The sequence below is a fragment of the Coregonus lavaretus genome, assembly GCF_964263955.1.
Source record: "Coregonus lavaretus genome assembly, chromosome: 26".
In the NCBI taxonomy this organism is placed as follows: Eukaryota; Metazoa; Chordata; class Actinopteri; order Salmoniformes; family Salmonidae; genus Coregonus; species Coregonus lavaretus.
The window spans coordinates 33,068,018-33,082,552 of NC_140013.1; the positions used below are offsets into that span (position 1 = coordinate 33,068,018).

Below are 14,535 nucleotides of genomic sequence, written 5' to 3' on the forward strand. Positions count from 1 at the left end.
GCCGGTGCTGGCACCATGGCATGAGAGCCAGATCGAGGCCCCCGCTGTGGATGAGTGGGTAAGGCGCTCGGAGGAGACGTGGGACGCTGCACACGTCCATCTGCAGCGTGCCATACGTCGACAGAAGACGAGCGCCGACCTACACCGCAGTGAGGGGCCAGTGTACGCACCTGGAGATCGAGTCTGGCTCTCAACCAGAAACCTGCCCCTCCGCCTGCCCTGCCGGAAGCTGGGTCGGCGGTTTGTGGGGCCGTTTAAAGTCCTGAGGAGATTGAACGAGGTGAGTTATAGGTTAGAACTACCTGTTGACTACAAAAATATTAACCCCTCGTTCCATGTGTCTCTCCTCAGGCCGGTGGTAGCTGGTCCACTCCAGGACTTTGAGATTGAGGAGACTCCTCCGCCCCCGTTGGACATCGAGGGGGCTCCGGCGTACACCGTGAGGTCCATCCTGGATTCTAGACGCCGGATGGGGGGTCTTCAATATCTCGTGGAGTGGGAGGGGTACGGTCCGGAGGAGCGGTGCTGGGTGCCAAGGAGGGACGTGTTAGACCAGTCCCTACTGACCGATTTCCATCGGGGTCATCCTGCGCGCCCTGCTCCGCGTCGTCCGGGTCGTCCTCGAGCTCCGGGTCGGCGCACGGCTGGAGCCGCGCGTCAAGGGGGGGGTACTGTCACGGTCTCGGCCGAGGCTGCTCCTCTTCCTTGTTCGGGCGGACTTCGGCGGTCGTCGTCTCCGGAGTACTAGCTGCCACCGTTCGATGTTTCTTGTTCTTTTGGTTTTGTCTGTTCATAACACCTGTCCCTTATTTGTGTCTTGATTGTTCCCCTTATTTAGTTTGTTTGTTTGGGTCAGGTGTTATGCGTGATTGTTTATGTCAGCCTGCCTCTTCGAGTTTGTTCTCTCGTTGTGTTGTATTTACGAGAGCTCGCACTGTGTGCGCTTTTTCTTGTTTTTTCGCACTGTGTATTTCGTGCGTAATTGTTCGCGCCACCCGGTTGGGTTGGCGACTTATACTTGTGTTTGGACTTAGTAAAGTTCTGTTGACGTCCTCCTGGTTTCCTGCGCCTGATTCCTATCATCCACCTACACCATTCTGACACCTTGCCCCTCGCCTATGGAATGCTCTCCCTGACCATCTGAGAGCCGCTACATCACTCGGAACTTTTAAAACTGGCTGCAAAACCCACTTCTACAGACTGTATTTTTCATAGTCCTGGTCCCATTCTAAAATGTATTTAGCACCTAGCCCACTATTGGTATTTTACCTGCCTTGATTCGAAATGTACTGTATGTTTTTTTTTATTGTATATATATATATATATATATATTAAATGTTTTCCTCAGTAGAGCTTTGAGATAACTCTGTAATGAAAAGCGCTATAGAAATTAAATGTAGCCTATTATTATTATAATTGATCTACACATGGATTCCCTTATTGCTCTATCAGGTAAGTGGACCTATGCTATGGCTTAAAAAACAAAAAAATAGCATACAACTGCTAGATAAATGGATTTGAGTGTAATGTGCTCCTGTCATTGTGCTCCCAGTTAGGTCGTGTGGTCAGGAACCCAGACTTTGAACCCAGACAGAGTGTGTCCAGAAACAGGAACAGGAATAGGAGACCTCAGGTGAGTATGACATCAACAGGTGTTCTGCAGCCCATCCCTGAGAACCGAGACCCAGTGGAACAGAGCCCGAGACCACCATCACCTGAGAGGGCCTTCATCAACCTGCAGCCACACACACAGGTAGGACTCTAGTCCTGCAGCATGACATACTAGTTTGTGTGTGTGTGTGTTTCACTGTGTTCGTCAACTATAATGTGGCTATAACTATTTGCATAATACCATAGGAATGTGTATGATTGAGTCTTTTTTTATTCTTATGTTATATCTGAAAAATCTCAAATGCTCTCTCTCGATTAGCTTGACCAACAAGGAGCGTTATCCCACTCTGAAGAGATGAGAGAGAAAACCAACCCACTCTCTGGGATCCATGACCTGGTAAGTGACCTGTGTTTTCACTGTAACTTTTTGTCTTAGAAGTGACGTAGAACAGGGGTAGACAACCAAATTAAGCCGCAGGCTGATTTTGGTCGGAGAAGATGGTCGGGGGTCCTCAACATAATTATAATAATTTGTACACTGCAAACTGACCACAACTAAACCCAACAAGCGATTGTATTTGAAAATAACAGTAATTTCATATTTTGATTACATTGAGACACGATCAAGTCTCTTATTTTATTCGTGGGAATACTAGGGAACAAATTTCCTGAATTAAACTCATTTTTAGCTGAATTCCTGATGATTTTACACAATTTTTTGAGCAAAAACTAAACTACCTGTTGCCGACCCCTGTCGTAGAAGGAGTCAAAGATGAACACAGGTTGTGTGTGTGAATGTGTGTGTGTGTGTGTGTGAATGATGCAGACAGTCCTCCTGTGTGAGGAGAAGGAGAAAGAGAAGGCCCTGTTTGTTAAAAACAGAGAGAGGACCATAAGATACTTGAAAGAGGATCTGGCTTACTACCATGAGAAGGTCACCAAAGACCTGGGATCCCTATGCCAGACCCTGGACAGAGCTCTGGTGCTGAATCAGAGCGAAGAGGAAGCTAAGCTGGAGGAGAGGATTGATTTTGAAAGGATGGTTAGGAGGTTTGGGAAGGGTGAGAGATTGATGAGGCCAGTGCTAGAGGTTGCAGGAAGAATAGACAGACAAATATCAAGACACCCGAATGTAAAGATGGTAATGAATGGGAGAAGAGCCGGCCAACTAGTGAAGGTGGCAGAAGAGGAAGAGAGAAAAAGAGGTCAAAGAGCGAAGCCAGTGAAAATTGACAAGGAGTTAGGTCCTGTGGTCAGGAACCCAGACTTTGAACCCAGACAGAGTGTGTCCAGAAACAGGAACAGGAATAGGAGACCTCAGGTGAGTATGACATCAACAGGTGTTCTGCAGCCCATCCCTGAGAACCGAGACCCAGTGGAACAGAGCCCGAGACCACCATCACCTGAGAGGGCCTTCATCAACCTGCAGCCACACACACAGGTAGGACTCTAGTCCTGCAGCATTACATACTAGTTTATGTGTGTGTGTGTGTGTTTCACTGTGTTCATCAACTATAATGTGGCTATAACTAGTCTCCTGAGTGGCGCAGTGGTCTAAGGCACTGCATCGCAGTGCTAGCTGTGCCACTAGAGATCCTGGTTCGAATCCAGGCTCTGTCGTAGCTGACCGGGAGACCCATGGGGTGTGGCACAATTGGCACAGCGTTGTGTAGGGGAGGGGATGTAGAGCATGGCGTTTGCAATGCCAGGGTTGTGGGTTCGATTCCCACAGTGGGTATGAAAAAGACAAATAAATAAAATTATGTATTCACTAACTGTGAGTCGCTCTGGATAAGAGCGTCTACTAAAATGTAAAATAACTATTTGCATAATACCATAGGAATGTGTATGATTGAGTCTTTCTTTATTCTTATGTTATATCTGAAAAATCTCAAATGCTCTCTCTCGATTAGCTTGACCAACAAGGAGCGTTATCCCACTCTGAAGAGATGAGAGAGAAAACCAACCCACTCTCTGGGATCCATGACCTGGTAAGTGACCTGTGTTTTCACTGTAACTTTTTGTCTTAGAAGTGACGTAGAACAGGGGTAGACAACCAAATTAAGCCGCAGGCTGATTTTGGTCGGAGAAGATGGTCGGGGGTCCTCAACATAATTATAATAATTTGTACACTGCAAACTGACCACAACTAAACCCAACAAGCGATTGTATTTGAAAATAACAGTAATTTCATACTTTGATTACATTGAGACACGATCAAGTCTCTTATTTTATTCGTGGGAATACTTGGGAACAAATTCCCTGAATTAAACTCATTTTTAGCTGAATTCCTGATGATTTTACACCATTTTTTAGCAAAAACTAAACTACCTGTTGCCGACCCCTGTCGTAGAAGGAGTCAAAGATGAACACAGGTTGTGTGTGTGAATGTGTGTGTGTGTGTGTGTGAATGATGCAGACAGTCCTCCTGTGTGAGGAGAAGGAGAAAGAGAAGGCCCTGTTTGTTAAAGCCAGAGAGATGACCATGAGATACTTGAAAGAGGATCTGGCTTACTACCATGAGAAGGTCACCAAAGACCTGGCATCCCTAGGCCAGACCCTGGACAGAGCTCTGGTGCTGAATCAGAGCGAAGAGGAAGCTAAGCTGGAGGAGAGGATTGATTTTGAAAGGATGGTTAGGAGGTTTGGGAAGGGTGAGAGATTGATGAGGCCAGTGCTAGAGGTTGCAGGAAGAATAGACAGACAAATATCAAGACACCCGAATGTAAAGATGGTAATGAATGGGAGAAGAGCCGGCCAACTAGTGAAGGTGGCAGAAGAGGAAGAGAGTAAAAGAGGTCAAAGAGCGAAGCCAGTGAAAATTGACAAGGAGTTAGGTCCTGTGGTCAGGAACCCAGACTCTGAACCCAGACAGAGTGTGTCCAGAAACAGGAACAGGAATAGGAGACCTCAGGTGAGTATGACATCAACAGGTGTTCTGCAGCCCATCCCTGAGAACCGAGACCCAGTGGAACAGAGCCCGAGACCACCATCACCTGAGAGGGCCTTCATCAACCTGCAGCCACACACACAGGTAGGACTCTAGTCCTGCAGCATTACATACTAGTTTATGTGTGTGTGTGTGTGTGTTTCACTGTGTTCGTCAACTATAATGTGGCTATAACTAGTCTCCTGAGTGGCGCAGTGGTCTAAGGCACTGCATCGCAGTGCTAGCTGTGCCACTAGAGATCCTGGTTCGAATCCAGGCTCTGTCGTAGCTGACCGGGAGACCCATGGGGCGGCGCACAATTGGCACAGCGTCGTATAGGGGAGGGAATGCTTGCAGGGGATGTAGCTCAGTTTGTAGAGCATGGCGTTTGCAATGCCAGGGTTGTGGGTTTAATTCCCACGGGGGGTATGAAAAAGACAAATAAATAAAATAAAAAATAATGAATGCACTAACTGTAAGTCGCTCTGGATAAGAGCGTCTACTAAAATGTAAAATAACTATTTGTATAATACCATAGGAATGTGTATGATTGAGTCTTATGTTATATCTGAAAAATCTCAAATGCTCTCTCTCGATTAGCTTGACCAACAAGGAGCGTTATCTCACTCTGAAGAGATGAGAGAGAAAACCAACCCACTCTCTGGGATCCGTGACCTGTGTTTTCACTGTAACTTTTTGTCTTAGAAGTGACGTAGAACAGGGGTAGACAACCAAATTAAGCCGCAGGCTGATTTTGGTCGGAGAAGATGGTCGGGGGTCCTCAACATAATTATAATAATTTGTACACTGCAAACTGACCACAACTAAACCCAACAAGCGATTGTATTTGAAAATAACAGTAATTTCATACTTTGATTACATTGAGACACGATCAAGTCTCTTATTTTATTCGTGGGAATACTTGGGAACAAATTCCCTGAATTAAACTCATTTTTAGCTGAATTCCTGATGATGGTCCTCTGTAGCTCAGCTGGTAGAGCACGGCGCTTGTAACGCCAAGGTAGTGGGTTCGATCCCCGGGACCACCCATACACAAAAAAAAAATTATGCACGCATGACTGTAAGTCGCTTTGGATAAAAGCGTCTGCTAAATGGCATATTATTATTATTATTTTACGTTTGAGAAACATGGATGAACGTCTAATTCTGACATGAGTGTGAGAGCTCGTAGGTTTAGCCACACGATCTAACCCTGCACCTCTGTCTCTCATGCAGAATGACTTCGCTACTCTTGAGTCAGTGGTAGGTTGTTTACTGGATTCATTCAGTATTTCTACAGACATATATTCATTACTGATTAATTACTGCAGCTACAATATTCTCCCAGTATATAAGACTTGTTCGGTTTCGATACACGTATTCCCACTGGGCACACACTGGTTGAATCAACGTTGTTTCCATGTCATTTCAATGAAATCACGTTGAACCAACGTGGAATAGTTGTTGAATTGACGTCTGTGCCCAGTGGGCTGTATCTTTTCACTGTGATCTTGTGATTAATCATGTTAACTAATCTTGTACCGCTAATCTTCCCATCAAGAGTCAGAACTACAGGTCATCTACTCCAGTGACTATGACCTCCTTGACCTCTGTCTCTTTGACCACTGCTCCACTGACCGCTTCTCCACTGACCGCTACCCTCCAGACCACTGCCACTCCCCCCCTCTTCCTCCCTGTTCGCATCCCTCCCTCTAACCTCCAGACCACCGCCGCTCCACCCCTCCCTCGCCCCCACCGCCTGCCCCCACTGAAGGTTCCACCGCCGACCCTGGCATGGCCACAGACCACCCATCTACCACCCATCTCCACCCAGACTGAGGGAGGACAGACAGGCAACACTGACAGGACTGGAACACCTGTACTGGTAAGAAGACTGATAAGAACCAGGCTCCCTCTCTCTCTTTCAGTCAGATCCACACACATGGTGTCACATAGAGGAAAGCTAGTGTAGATCTGTAAGATTATAGCTGTGCTGGAAAGATGTTTAAATGTTGTATTATGTTTCTCAGACTCTGGACACTAATGGAGATCAGACAGGAGAAACCAATGAGATTGATTATGATGAGGTAGAGGAGATTAGCATCCTGCCTGATGAGGAAAGGTTCCAAGTAAAGCAAGTGGAGAAGGAAGAAGTGAAGGAGAAGAAGGAACAGGAGAATGAGACAGGGGGGGCGAAGAAATGTCGCAAGACCATCAAGAAGAGGTGAGTTTTAAGTAGACAGAAGATAATTAAATAGTGGAGGGAGGGAAAAGCTAGCAGACAGATGGACACATAAAAGGAGATAGTAAAGGACCATGAGTCACAATTTTGAAGTGTTGCAGTAGTGTCCATATTGTTCCATTCTTGTCAGTGGTTACTACCTCCCTCGCAGGTTTATCAGATGGCTGAGGAAGATGTGCTGCTGTGGAGGCTGCTTTCAGAAATGCTGAACTGAAATCTTCATCACACCACAGCCAGAGATCCCTTAAACACACACACACACACACACACACACACACAGATGTGCGCCCACAAACATACACACACACCAGGGATTTACATTTTCTTTCATCCTATTTTTCAATAAACATAAAATCCCATCCTGATGTTTGTTTTGTTTAGATTGGCAGGTCTTGACAAAAAATGAATATTTTGTCCAGGGTTGGTTTTGGGAAGGCTCCAAAGCTAATAGAATACAGTAGTCCTATTCATTCATTACAACTTTTTAAGGTTTAGCCTCTTTACTCTGGGAAACCTGTACACATTAGTCTCCCGGAACCAAGAGGCTTTATAAGGTTGTGCCTCACGGGGGAAGGCAATAACTTTTTGTTTAGGGTGTGTGGATTCACCTTAGCCCTCTTTAGGTGTGTGTGGATTCCAATGATTTATATATACACCACAGGAGGTTGGTGGCACCTTAATTGTAAAGGACGGGCTTGTGGTAATGGCTGGAGCGGTATGGTATCAAACGCATCAAACACATGGTTTCCATGTACTTGATGCCATTCCATTTGCTCTGTTCTGGCCATTATTATGAGCCGTCCTCCCCTCAGCAGCCTCCTGTGATATACACATATATTTATATACATCATTGATGAATTCATTCATGCACTCTTTTCCTGGTGCACGAGCGCCTCCCTGTGGACACTCGCGAGCCCCATGTGCAGATGCTATAGCGTTATACAACCAGCGGGGGGCGGTAGACCTCGATGCCCAACCACATTGCTAACCAGTCGCACTCGTACACATTAAAGGACTAGGAAACTTAGCTAGCCATACAACATTTCAAACAAGGGGAGGCGACAAATAAGGAAAACAAAGGAGTTTCTAATCCAACCGGACATAGCTACAATGCCGTTAGCTGTTCAAACACATCGGTGGAGAGTGAAAAGTTCGAGTTTGTAAGGTTTGATATTGTATTTGTGATTTTGATTTGTGACATTTTTCTGGAGGCTCTATAATGGGGACTTATAGAAAGTTCCATCTTGTTATGGGTGGTGGCACAGAACGGCCCAAAAATCAACTAATCCGGCAAAATCGTTAAGGCAGCAAGGGGGAGAAACCACCAGAGAGCCCGAATTAAAAGGCCAGCTTGTGAAGAGGCGCTCGCGCCCTTTCACGCCCTTTCGCCCTTACCATCTGGTCACGCGTCCCAGTGATCAGAATTAGCGTGGGAATGACAATGCCACAATAGTTCCCATTCTCAGACGCCCTAAGCGGCGCAGTGGCCCACTCATCTTGGCTGCTTAATTATGAGGAACACAATCATTCCTGTTGGGCCAGTGTGCCTGAGGTCTACATCCGCTTTTTTAGGTGACTTATTCCGGATCTAGAGGCATATACTGTATATGAGGCACTTCACACTTGCAACATCAAATTTTGTGAAATGCGCATTGGAAATGCATAGAGAGGGACACTGACTGCCACACCAGCGACATTTTGCTTATTTTTTTAAGTATAGTATTAGACTTTAATACTGGCCAAATTGGTCTCCATCCCTCCATCCATCCTTCCAATGAAATTATCTATTTTCCATATTTATTTATATCGCTCTATTTTCTCGAACACCTGCATATCTATTAATTGAATAAAAACAATATATCCTTCTAAAAGTAAATATACCTCTTCATGATGTGAGACATTTTTAAACTTTAGTGGTGTACTATTATGCTGTTATTACACTGTTATTTTTAGGTAATATGGGGTATTATCAACAGTAAAATACTGTGAAACCTTTTACTGCATCATACTTTAAATTATGGTGCAGTGTGTGAAAATGTTGTAGGCTGGGAAATAATTGTTGTATTTCGAAGGCTACTGAAATTCCATCACACAGGATATACAGTATTTTTGGAGTGCCAAAAACCTTCGGCCCTCTAGTGGGTGCATGGTAGGCTGGCTCATTAACATATTTCGAGGCGTGCCTTGTAAGAGGCTATAATTTGTTGCACCGGTTGGCGAGAGTGCTGTAGGCCTACCAATTTAAATGCTATGTGGTAGTAGTGCCCCATCACTTTAAAATGTATAGGGGACAGATTGGAGTGGCAGCAAGCCTTAAACTTTTAATGATTGAGCATTTTGCCATGTTCTTTTGGTCTGTTTTAACCTGTAGTCGCTGCCAGTTTGGAAGCCTTTGTTAAAGCCTCTTAGAAGTGAAACACCAAATATTCATTGATATGCTGTAATGTGTAAACGCATTACCTGGCTGCCGACCTGCATGCACCAATCCCATGTAATTACAGTAAAAAAGTGTGACTTACAAACCCCAAATTCCCTCCATGAATTTAATTCATCCATCCAGCCAGCCATCCATTCATTCATTAAGATTGCGGTAGGATGCACTTTTTTCTATTCTACGGTATTGTACTGTGTGTCATTACACAGTACTTGCTTTTATACTGTATTTGGATTGCAGTAGGTGTACTGGAATATGAAATACAGTAACTTAGGCTACTTGCCACTTTGCTGCATGTAGTTACTGTCAAATTCACGGCAACCTCTTTACAGTGTTGCTGTCTGTAGTTCTTCAACTTTTTAAGATGGCAGGGGTATTGGGATCTTGTTTTCCCCAACATGATCCAGTCACATTTTATTTACCCAATGTGCAACGATTGGCGACTACACTTGTTTTCCATAGGCCTAACAATGAAATATGATGAAATGTCCAAGTGAAAATAACGTTGTGTGGGCAGTATCACATTTGCACTGAAACCTTGCAAGTTTGATCAAGTGAATTAGCCTAATTGTTGCAATATTCCCAGCAAAATCCGAAGATTTGGTGCAGTCGGTGTATAGGCCTAAACCTGCTTCAGTTGCCTAAATTATATGCTGAAACTTTAGACTATTTTGCAAAATATGGTTTTACAGACAGCCCTTGTTTTAACGGAATAATAATGGGCTAAACCAGTTATAATTTAGTCTAATAATTGGTCTTAATTGATAGGCTAGCCTAACCTTGGCATATTTGCCTGAATTTGTAACAAATGTATGCTAGATACTTTACAGACATTTTCTTGTTGGTCCCATATGTTTTAAGGGACTAGGCATTTTCAATCGGTGCTTGAAATCGCGGACCCCTTGGCGCGCAGCCCAAGGCACGGCCTGACTGCATTACCGTCCCAGTTATTCATTGTGCTGTTTTCTGCATTGAACCCCCAAATATATTTATTTCCCGTACCTATTGTATGTGGTATCTTTTTTATTGATTCCATAAATACACATTGCAATTGTAAATAGAATACAAATTAATTTCTGTTGTAATGTATAGGCCAGTCTAGAACAGCCCTGACCCAGTAAACTTGAACTAATTGGTCCATTAGCCTATCAGAGTCAGCTGTCCATTATTTAGAAAATGCACATTGAAATGTGATACATTGTTGCATGTTGCTACAATGTTTTCACTCTGTGTAGAGGGGTCTATATTGGTCAAAACTCAACCATGTGATGACACTGCACCTGTGCATAATAAATACATTATTTAAGAGCGTCATAATAACAAGTAGAACATTACAAGAGTTCCAGAACACTACATTCTAGGTTACTTTCTTGATTTGTGATTGCAGGAGAGAGGGTACATTTTAAAGCAAGGCATGTGAATGTATTATTTGTTGCCAAATTTGAGTTTAATAGCTCACAATATTTAAGTAGGTTGTTTATTTTTTTCATGACCAAATGTCTTCTGTCTGTTGTGAATGTAATTTTGGGCCTAATGAAATTGAATAGGCCTTCTTCTTCCCTCCAGTGATGCCGACAGACGCTAGTGAGGAAGGGCACCACCGTAAGCCAGTGCGCAGGCCCCGTCATTCCTATATGGTAATTAAGAGCAATATATCGTCCCATATAGGCCTAAAACTACAGGTTAACTACAGGATCGACTTCAAAATCCTCATGGTTGCATTTAAAAACATGAATGGATTAAGCCGCACATACATCAGTGACCTCATCTCAATCAGCGAGCCACCATGCACTCTCCGCTCTAGGCACTCCCTACTGCTTCAAGTCCGTAAGACACGTCTCCGAACTAAGCCTTCTGCTTGCTCCCTTGCCCCTCGCCTATGGAATGCTCTCCCTGACCATCTGAGAGCCGCTACATCACTCGGAACTTTTAAAACTGGCTGCAAAACCCACTTCTACAGACTGTATTTTTCATAGTCCTGGTCCCATTCTAAAATGTATTTAGCACCTAGCCCACTATTGGTATTTTACCTGCCTTGATTCGAAATGTACTGTATGTTTTTTTTTATTGTATATATATATATATATATATATATTAAATGTTTTCCTCAGTAGAGCTTTGAGATAACTCTGTAATGAAAAGCGCTATAGAAATTAAATGTAGCCTATTATTATTATAATTGATCTACACATGGATTCCCTTATTGCTCTATCAGGTAAGTGGACCTATGCTATGGCTTAAAAAACAAAAAAATAGCATACAACTGCTAGATAAATGGATTTGAGTGTAATGTGCTCCTGTCATTGTGCTCCCAGTTAGGTCGTGTGGTCAGGAACCCAGACTTTGAACCCAGACAGAGTGTGTCCAGAAACAGGAACAGGAATAGGAGACCTCAGGTGAGTATGACATCAACAGGTGTTCTGCAGCCCATCCCTGAGAACCGAGACCCAGTGGAACAGAGCCCGAGACCACCATCACCTGAGAGGGCCTTCATCAACCTGCAGCCACACACACAGGTAGGACTCTAGTCCTGCAGCATGACATACTAGTTTGTGTGTGTGTGTGTTTCACTGTGTTCGTCAACTATAATGTGGCTATAACTATTTGCATAATACCATAGGAATGTGTATGATTGAGTCTTTTTTTATTCTTATGTTATATCTGAAAAATCTCAAATGCTCTCTCTCGATTAGCTTGACCAACAAGGAGCGTTATCCCACTCTGAAGAGATGAGAGAGAAAACCAACCCACTCTCTGGGATCCATGACCTGGTAAGTGACCTGTGTTTTCACTGTAACTTTTTGTCTTAGAAGTGACGTAGAACAGGGGTAGACAACCAAATTAAGCCGCAGGCTGATTTTGGTCGGAGAAGATGGTCGGGGGTCCTCAACATAATTATAATAATTTGTACACTGCAAACTGACCACAACTAAACCCAACAAGCGATTGTATTTGAAAATAACAGTAATTTCATATTTTGATTACATTGAGACACGATCAAGTCTCTTATTTTATTCGTGGGAATACTAGGGAACAAATTTCCTGAATTAAACTCATTTTTAGCTGAATTCCTGATGATTTTACACAATTTTTTGAGCAAAAACTAAACTACCTGTTGCCGACCCCTGTCGTAGAAGGAGTCAAAGATGAACACAGGTTGTGTGTGTGAATGTGTGTGTGTGTGTGTGTGTGAATGATGCAGACAGTCCTCCTGTGTGAGGAGAAGGAGAAAGAGAAGGCCCTGTTTGTTAAAAACAGAGAGAGGACCATAAGATACTTGAAAGAGGATCTGGCTTACTACCATGAGAAGGTCACCAAAGACCTGGGATCCCTATGCCAGACCCTGGACAGAGCTCTGGTGCTGAATCAGAGCGAAGAGGAAGCTAAGCTGGAGGAGAGGATTGATTTTGAAAGGATGGTTAGGAGGTTTGGGAAGGGTGAGAGATTGATGAGGCCAGTGCTAGAGGTTGCAGGAAGAATAGACAGACAAATATCAAGACACCCGAATGTAAAGATGGTAATGAATGGGAGAAGAGCCGGCCAACTAGTGAAGGTGGCAGAAGAGGAAGAGAGAAAAAGAGGTCAAAGAGCGAAGCCAGTGAAAATTGACAAGGAGTTAGGTCCTGTGGTCAGGAACCCAGACTTTGAACCCAGACAGAGTGTGTCCAGAAACAGGAACAGGAATAGGAGACCTCAGGTGAGTATGACATCAACAGGTGTTCTGCAGCCCATCCCTGAGAACCGAGACCCAGTGGAACAGAGCCCGAGACCACCATCACCTGAGAGGGCCTTCATCAACCTGCAGCCACACACACAGGTAGGACTCTAGTCCTGCAGCATTACATACTAGTTTATGTGTGTGTGTGTGTGTTTCACTGTGTTCATCAACTATAATGTGGCTATAACTAGTCTCCTGAGTGGCGCAGTGGTCTAAGGCACTGCATCGCAGTGCTAGCTGTGCCACTAGAGATCCTGGTTCGAATCCAGGCTCTGTCGTAGCTGACCGGGAGACCCATGGGGTGTGGCACAATTGGCACAGCGTTGTGTAGGGGAGGGGATGTAGAGCATGGCGTTTGCAATGCCAGGGTTGTGGGTTCGATTCCCACAGTGGGTATGAAAAAGACAAATAAATAAAATTATGTATTCACTAACTGTGAGTCGCTCTGGATAAGAGCGTCTACTAAAATGTAAAATAACTATTTGCATAATACCATAGGAATGTGTATGATTGAGTCTTTCTTTATTCTTATGTTATATCTGAAAAATCTCAAATGCTCTCTCTCGATTAGCTTGACCAACAAGGAGCGTTATCCCACTCTGAAGAGATGAGAGAGAAAACCAACCCACTCTCTGGGATCCATGACCTGGTAAGTGACCTGTGTTTTCACTGTAACTTTTTGTCTTAGAAGTGACGTAGAACAGGGGTAGACAACCAAATTAAGCCGCAGGCTGATTTTGGTCGGAGAAGATGGTCGGGGGTCCTCAACATAATTATAATAATTTGTACACTGCAAACTGACCACAACTAAACCCAACAAGCGATTGTATTTGAAAATAACAGTAATTTCATACTTTGATTACATTGAGACACGATCAAGTCTCTTATTTTATTCGTGGGAATACTTGGGAACAAATTCCCTGAATTAAACTCATTTTTAGCTGAATTCCTGATGATTTTACACCATTTTTTAGCAAAAACTAAACTACCTGTTGCCGACCCCTGTCGTAGAAGGAGTCAAAGATGAACACAGGTTGTGTGTGTGAATGTGTGTGTGTGTGTGTGTGAATGATGCAGACAGTCCTCCTGTGTGAGGAGAAGGAGAAAGAGAAGGCCCTGTTTGTTAAAGCCAGAGAGATGACCATGAGATACTTGAAAGAGGATCTGGCTTACTACCATGAGAAGGTCACCAAAGACCTGGCATCCCTAGGCCAGACCCTGGACAGAGCTCTGGTGCTGAATCAGAGCGAAGAGGAAGCTAAGCTGGAGGAGAGGATTGATTTTGAAAGGATGGTTAGGAGGTTTGGGAAGGGTGAGAGATTGATGAGGCCAGTGCTAGAGGTTGCAGGAAGAATAGACAGACAAATATCAAGACACCCGAATGTAAAGATGGTAATGAATGGGAGAAGAGCCGGCCAACTAGTGAAGGTGGCAGAAGAGGAAGAGAGTAAAAGAGGTCAAAGAGCGAAGCCAGTGAAAATTGACAAGGAGTTAGGTCCTGTGGTCAGGAACCCAGACTCTGAACCCAGACAGAGTGTGTCCAGAAACAGGAACAGGAATAGGAGACCTCAGGTGAGTATGACATCAACAGGTGTTCTGCA

General features: G+C 44.1%; 1 protein-coding gene and 4 long non-coding RNA genes across 7 annotated transcripts; all 5 read left to right on the forward strand.

Annotated features, from left to right (window-relative positions):
• The first annotated feature begins 1,349 nt into the window (after positions 1–1,349).
• On the forward strand, positions 1,350–2,487 carry LOC311101305. Of its 2 annotated transcripts, XR_014609911.1 has the most exons (4): positions 1,350–1,452; positions 1,553–1,753; positions 1,931–2,008; positions 2,438–2,487. It is a non-coding gene; the product is annotated as an uncharacterized lncRNA (long non-coding RNA). The 2 variants fall into 2 exon arrangements; XR_014609910.1 differs by having other exon boundaries at positions 1,350–1,753.
• Positions 2,488–2,513: 26 nt separating this feature from the next.
• LOC311101306 lies at positions 2,514–4,091 on the forward strand. The gene is made up of 3 exons (XR_014609912.1): positions 2,514–3,052; positions 3,525–3,602; positions 4,031–4,091. It is a non-coding gene; the product is annotated as an uncharacterized lncRNA (long non-coding RNA).
• A 1,586-nt stretch (positions 4,092–5,677) lies between these two features.
• Positions 5,678–7,035, forward strand: LOC311101389 (uncharacterized protein). The gene is made up of 4 exons (XM_084142520.1): positions 5,678–5,803; positions 6,102–6,425; positions 6,571–6,764; positions 6,934–7,035. Exons 1-4 carry the CDS (start codon positions 5,771–5,773, stop codon positions 6,989–6,991), a joined length of 609 nt encoding a protein of 202 aa, XP_083998646.1. The 5' UTR covers positions 5,678–5,770; the 3' UTR covers positions 6,992–7,035.
• A 4,293-nt stretch (positions 7,036–11,328) lies between these two features.
• LOC311101444 lies at positions 11,329–12,468 on the forward strand. Of its 2 annotated transcripts, XR_014609928.1 has the most exons (4): positions 11,329–11,431; positions 11,532–11,732; positions 11,910–11,987; positions 12,419–12,468. It is a non-coding gene; the product is annotated as an uncharacterized lncRNA (long non-coding RNA). The 2 variants fall into 2 exon arrangements; XR_014609927.1 differs by having other exon boundaries at positions 11,329–11,732.
• A 26-nt stretch (positions 12,469–12,494) lies between these two features.
• LOC311101445 lies at positions 12,495–14,072 on the forward strand. The gene is made up of 3 exons (XR_014609929.1): positions 12,495–13,033; positions 13,506–13,583; positions 14,012–14,072. It is a non-coding gene; the product is annotated as an uncharacterized lncRNA (long non-coding RNA).
• Positions 14,073–14,535: the final 463 nt, after the last annotated feature.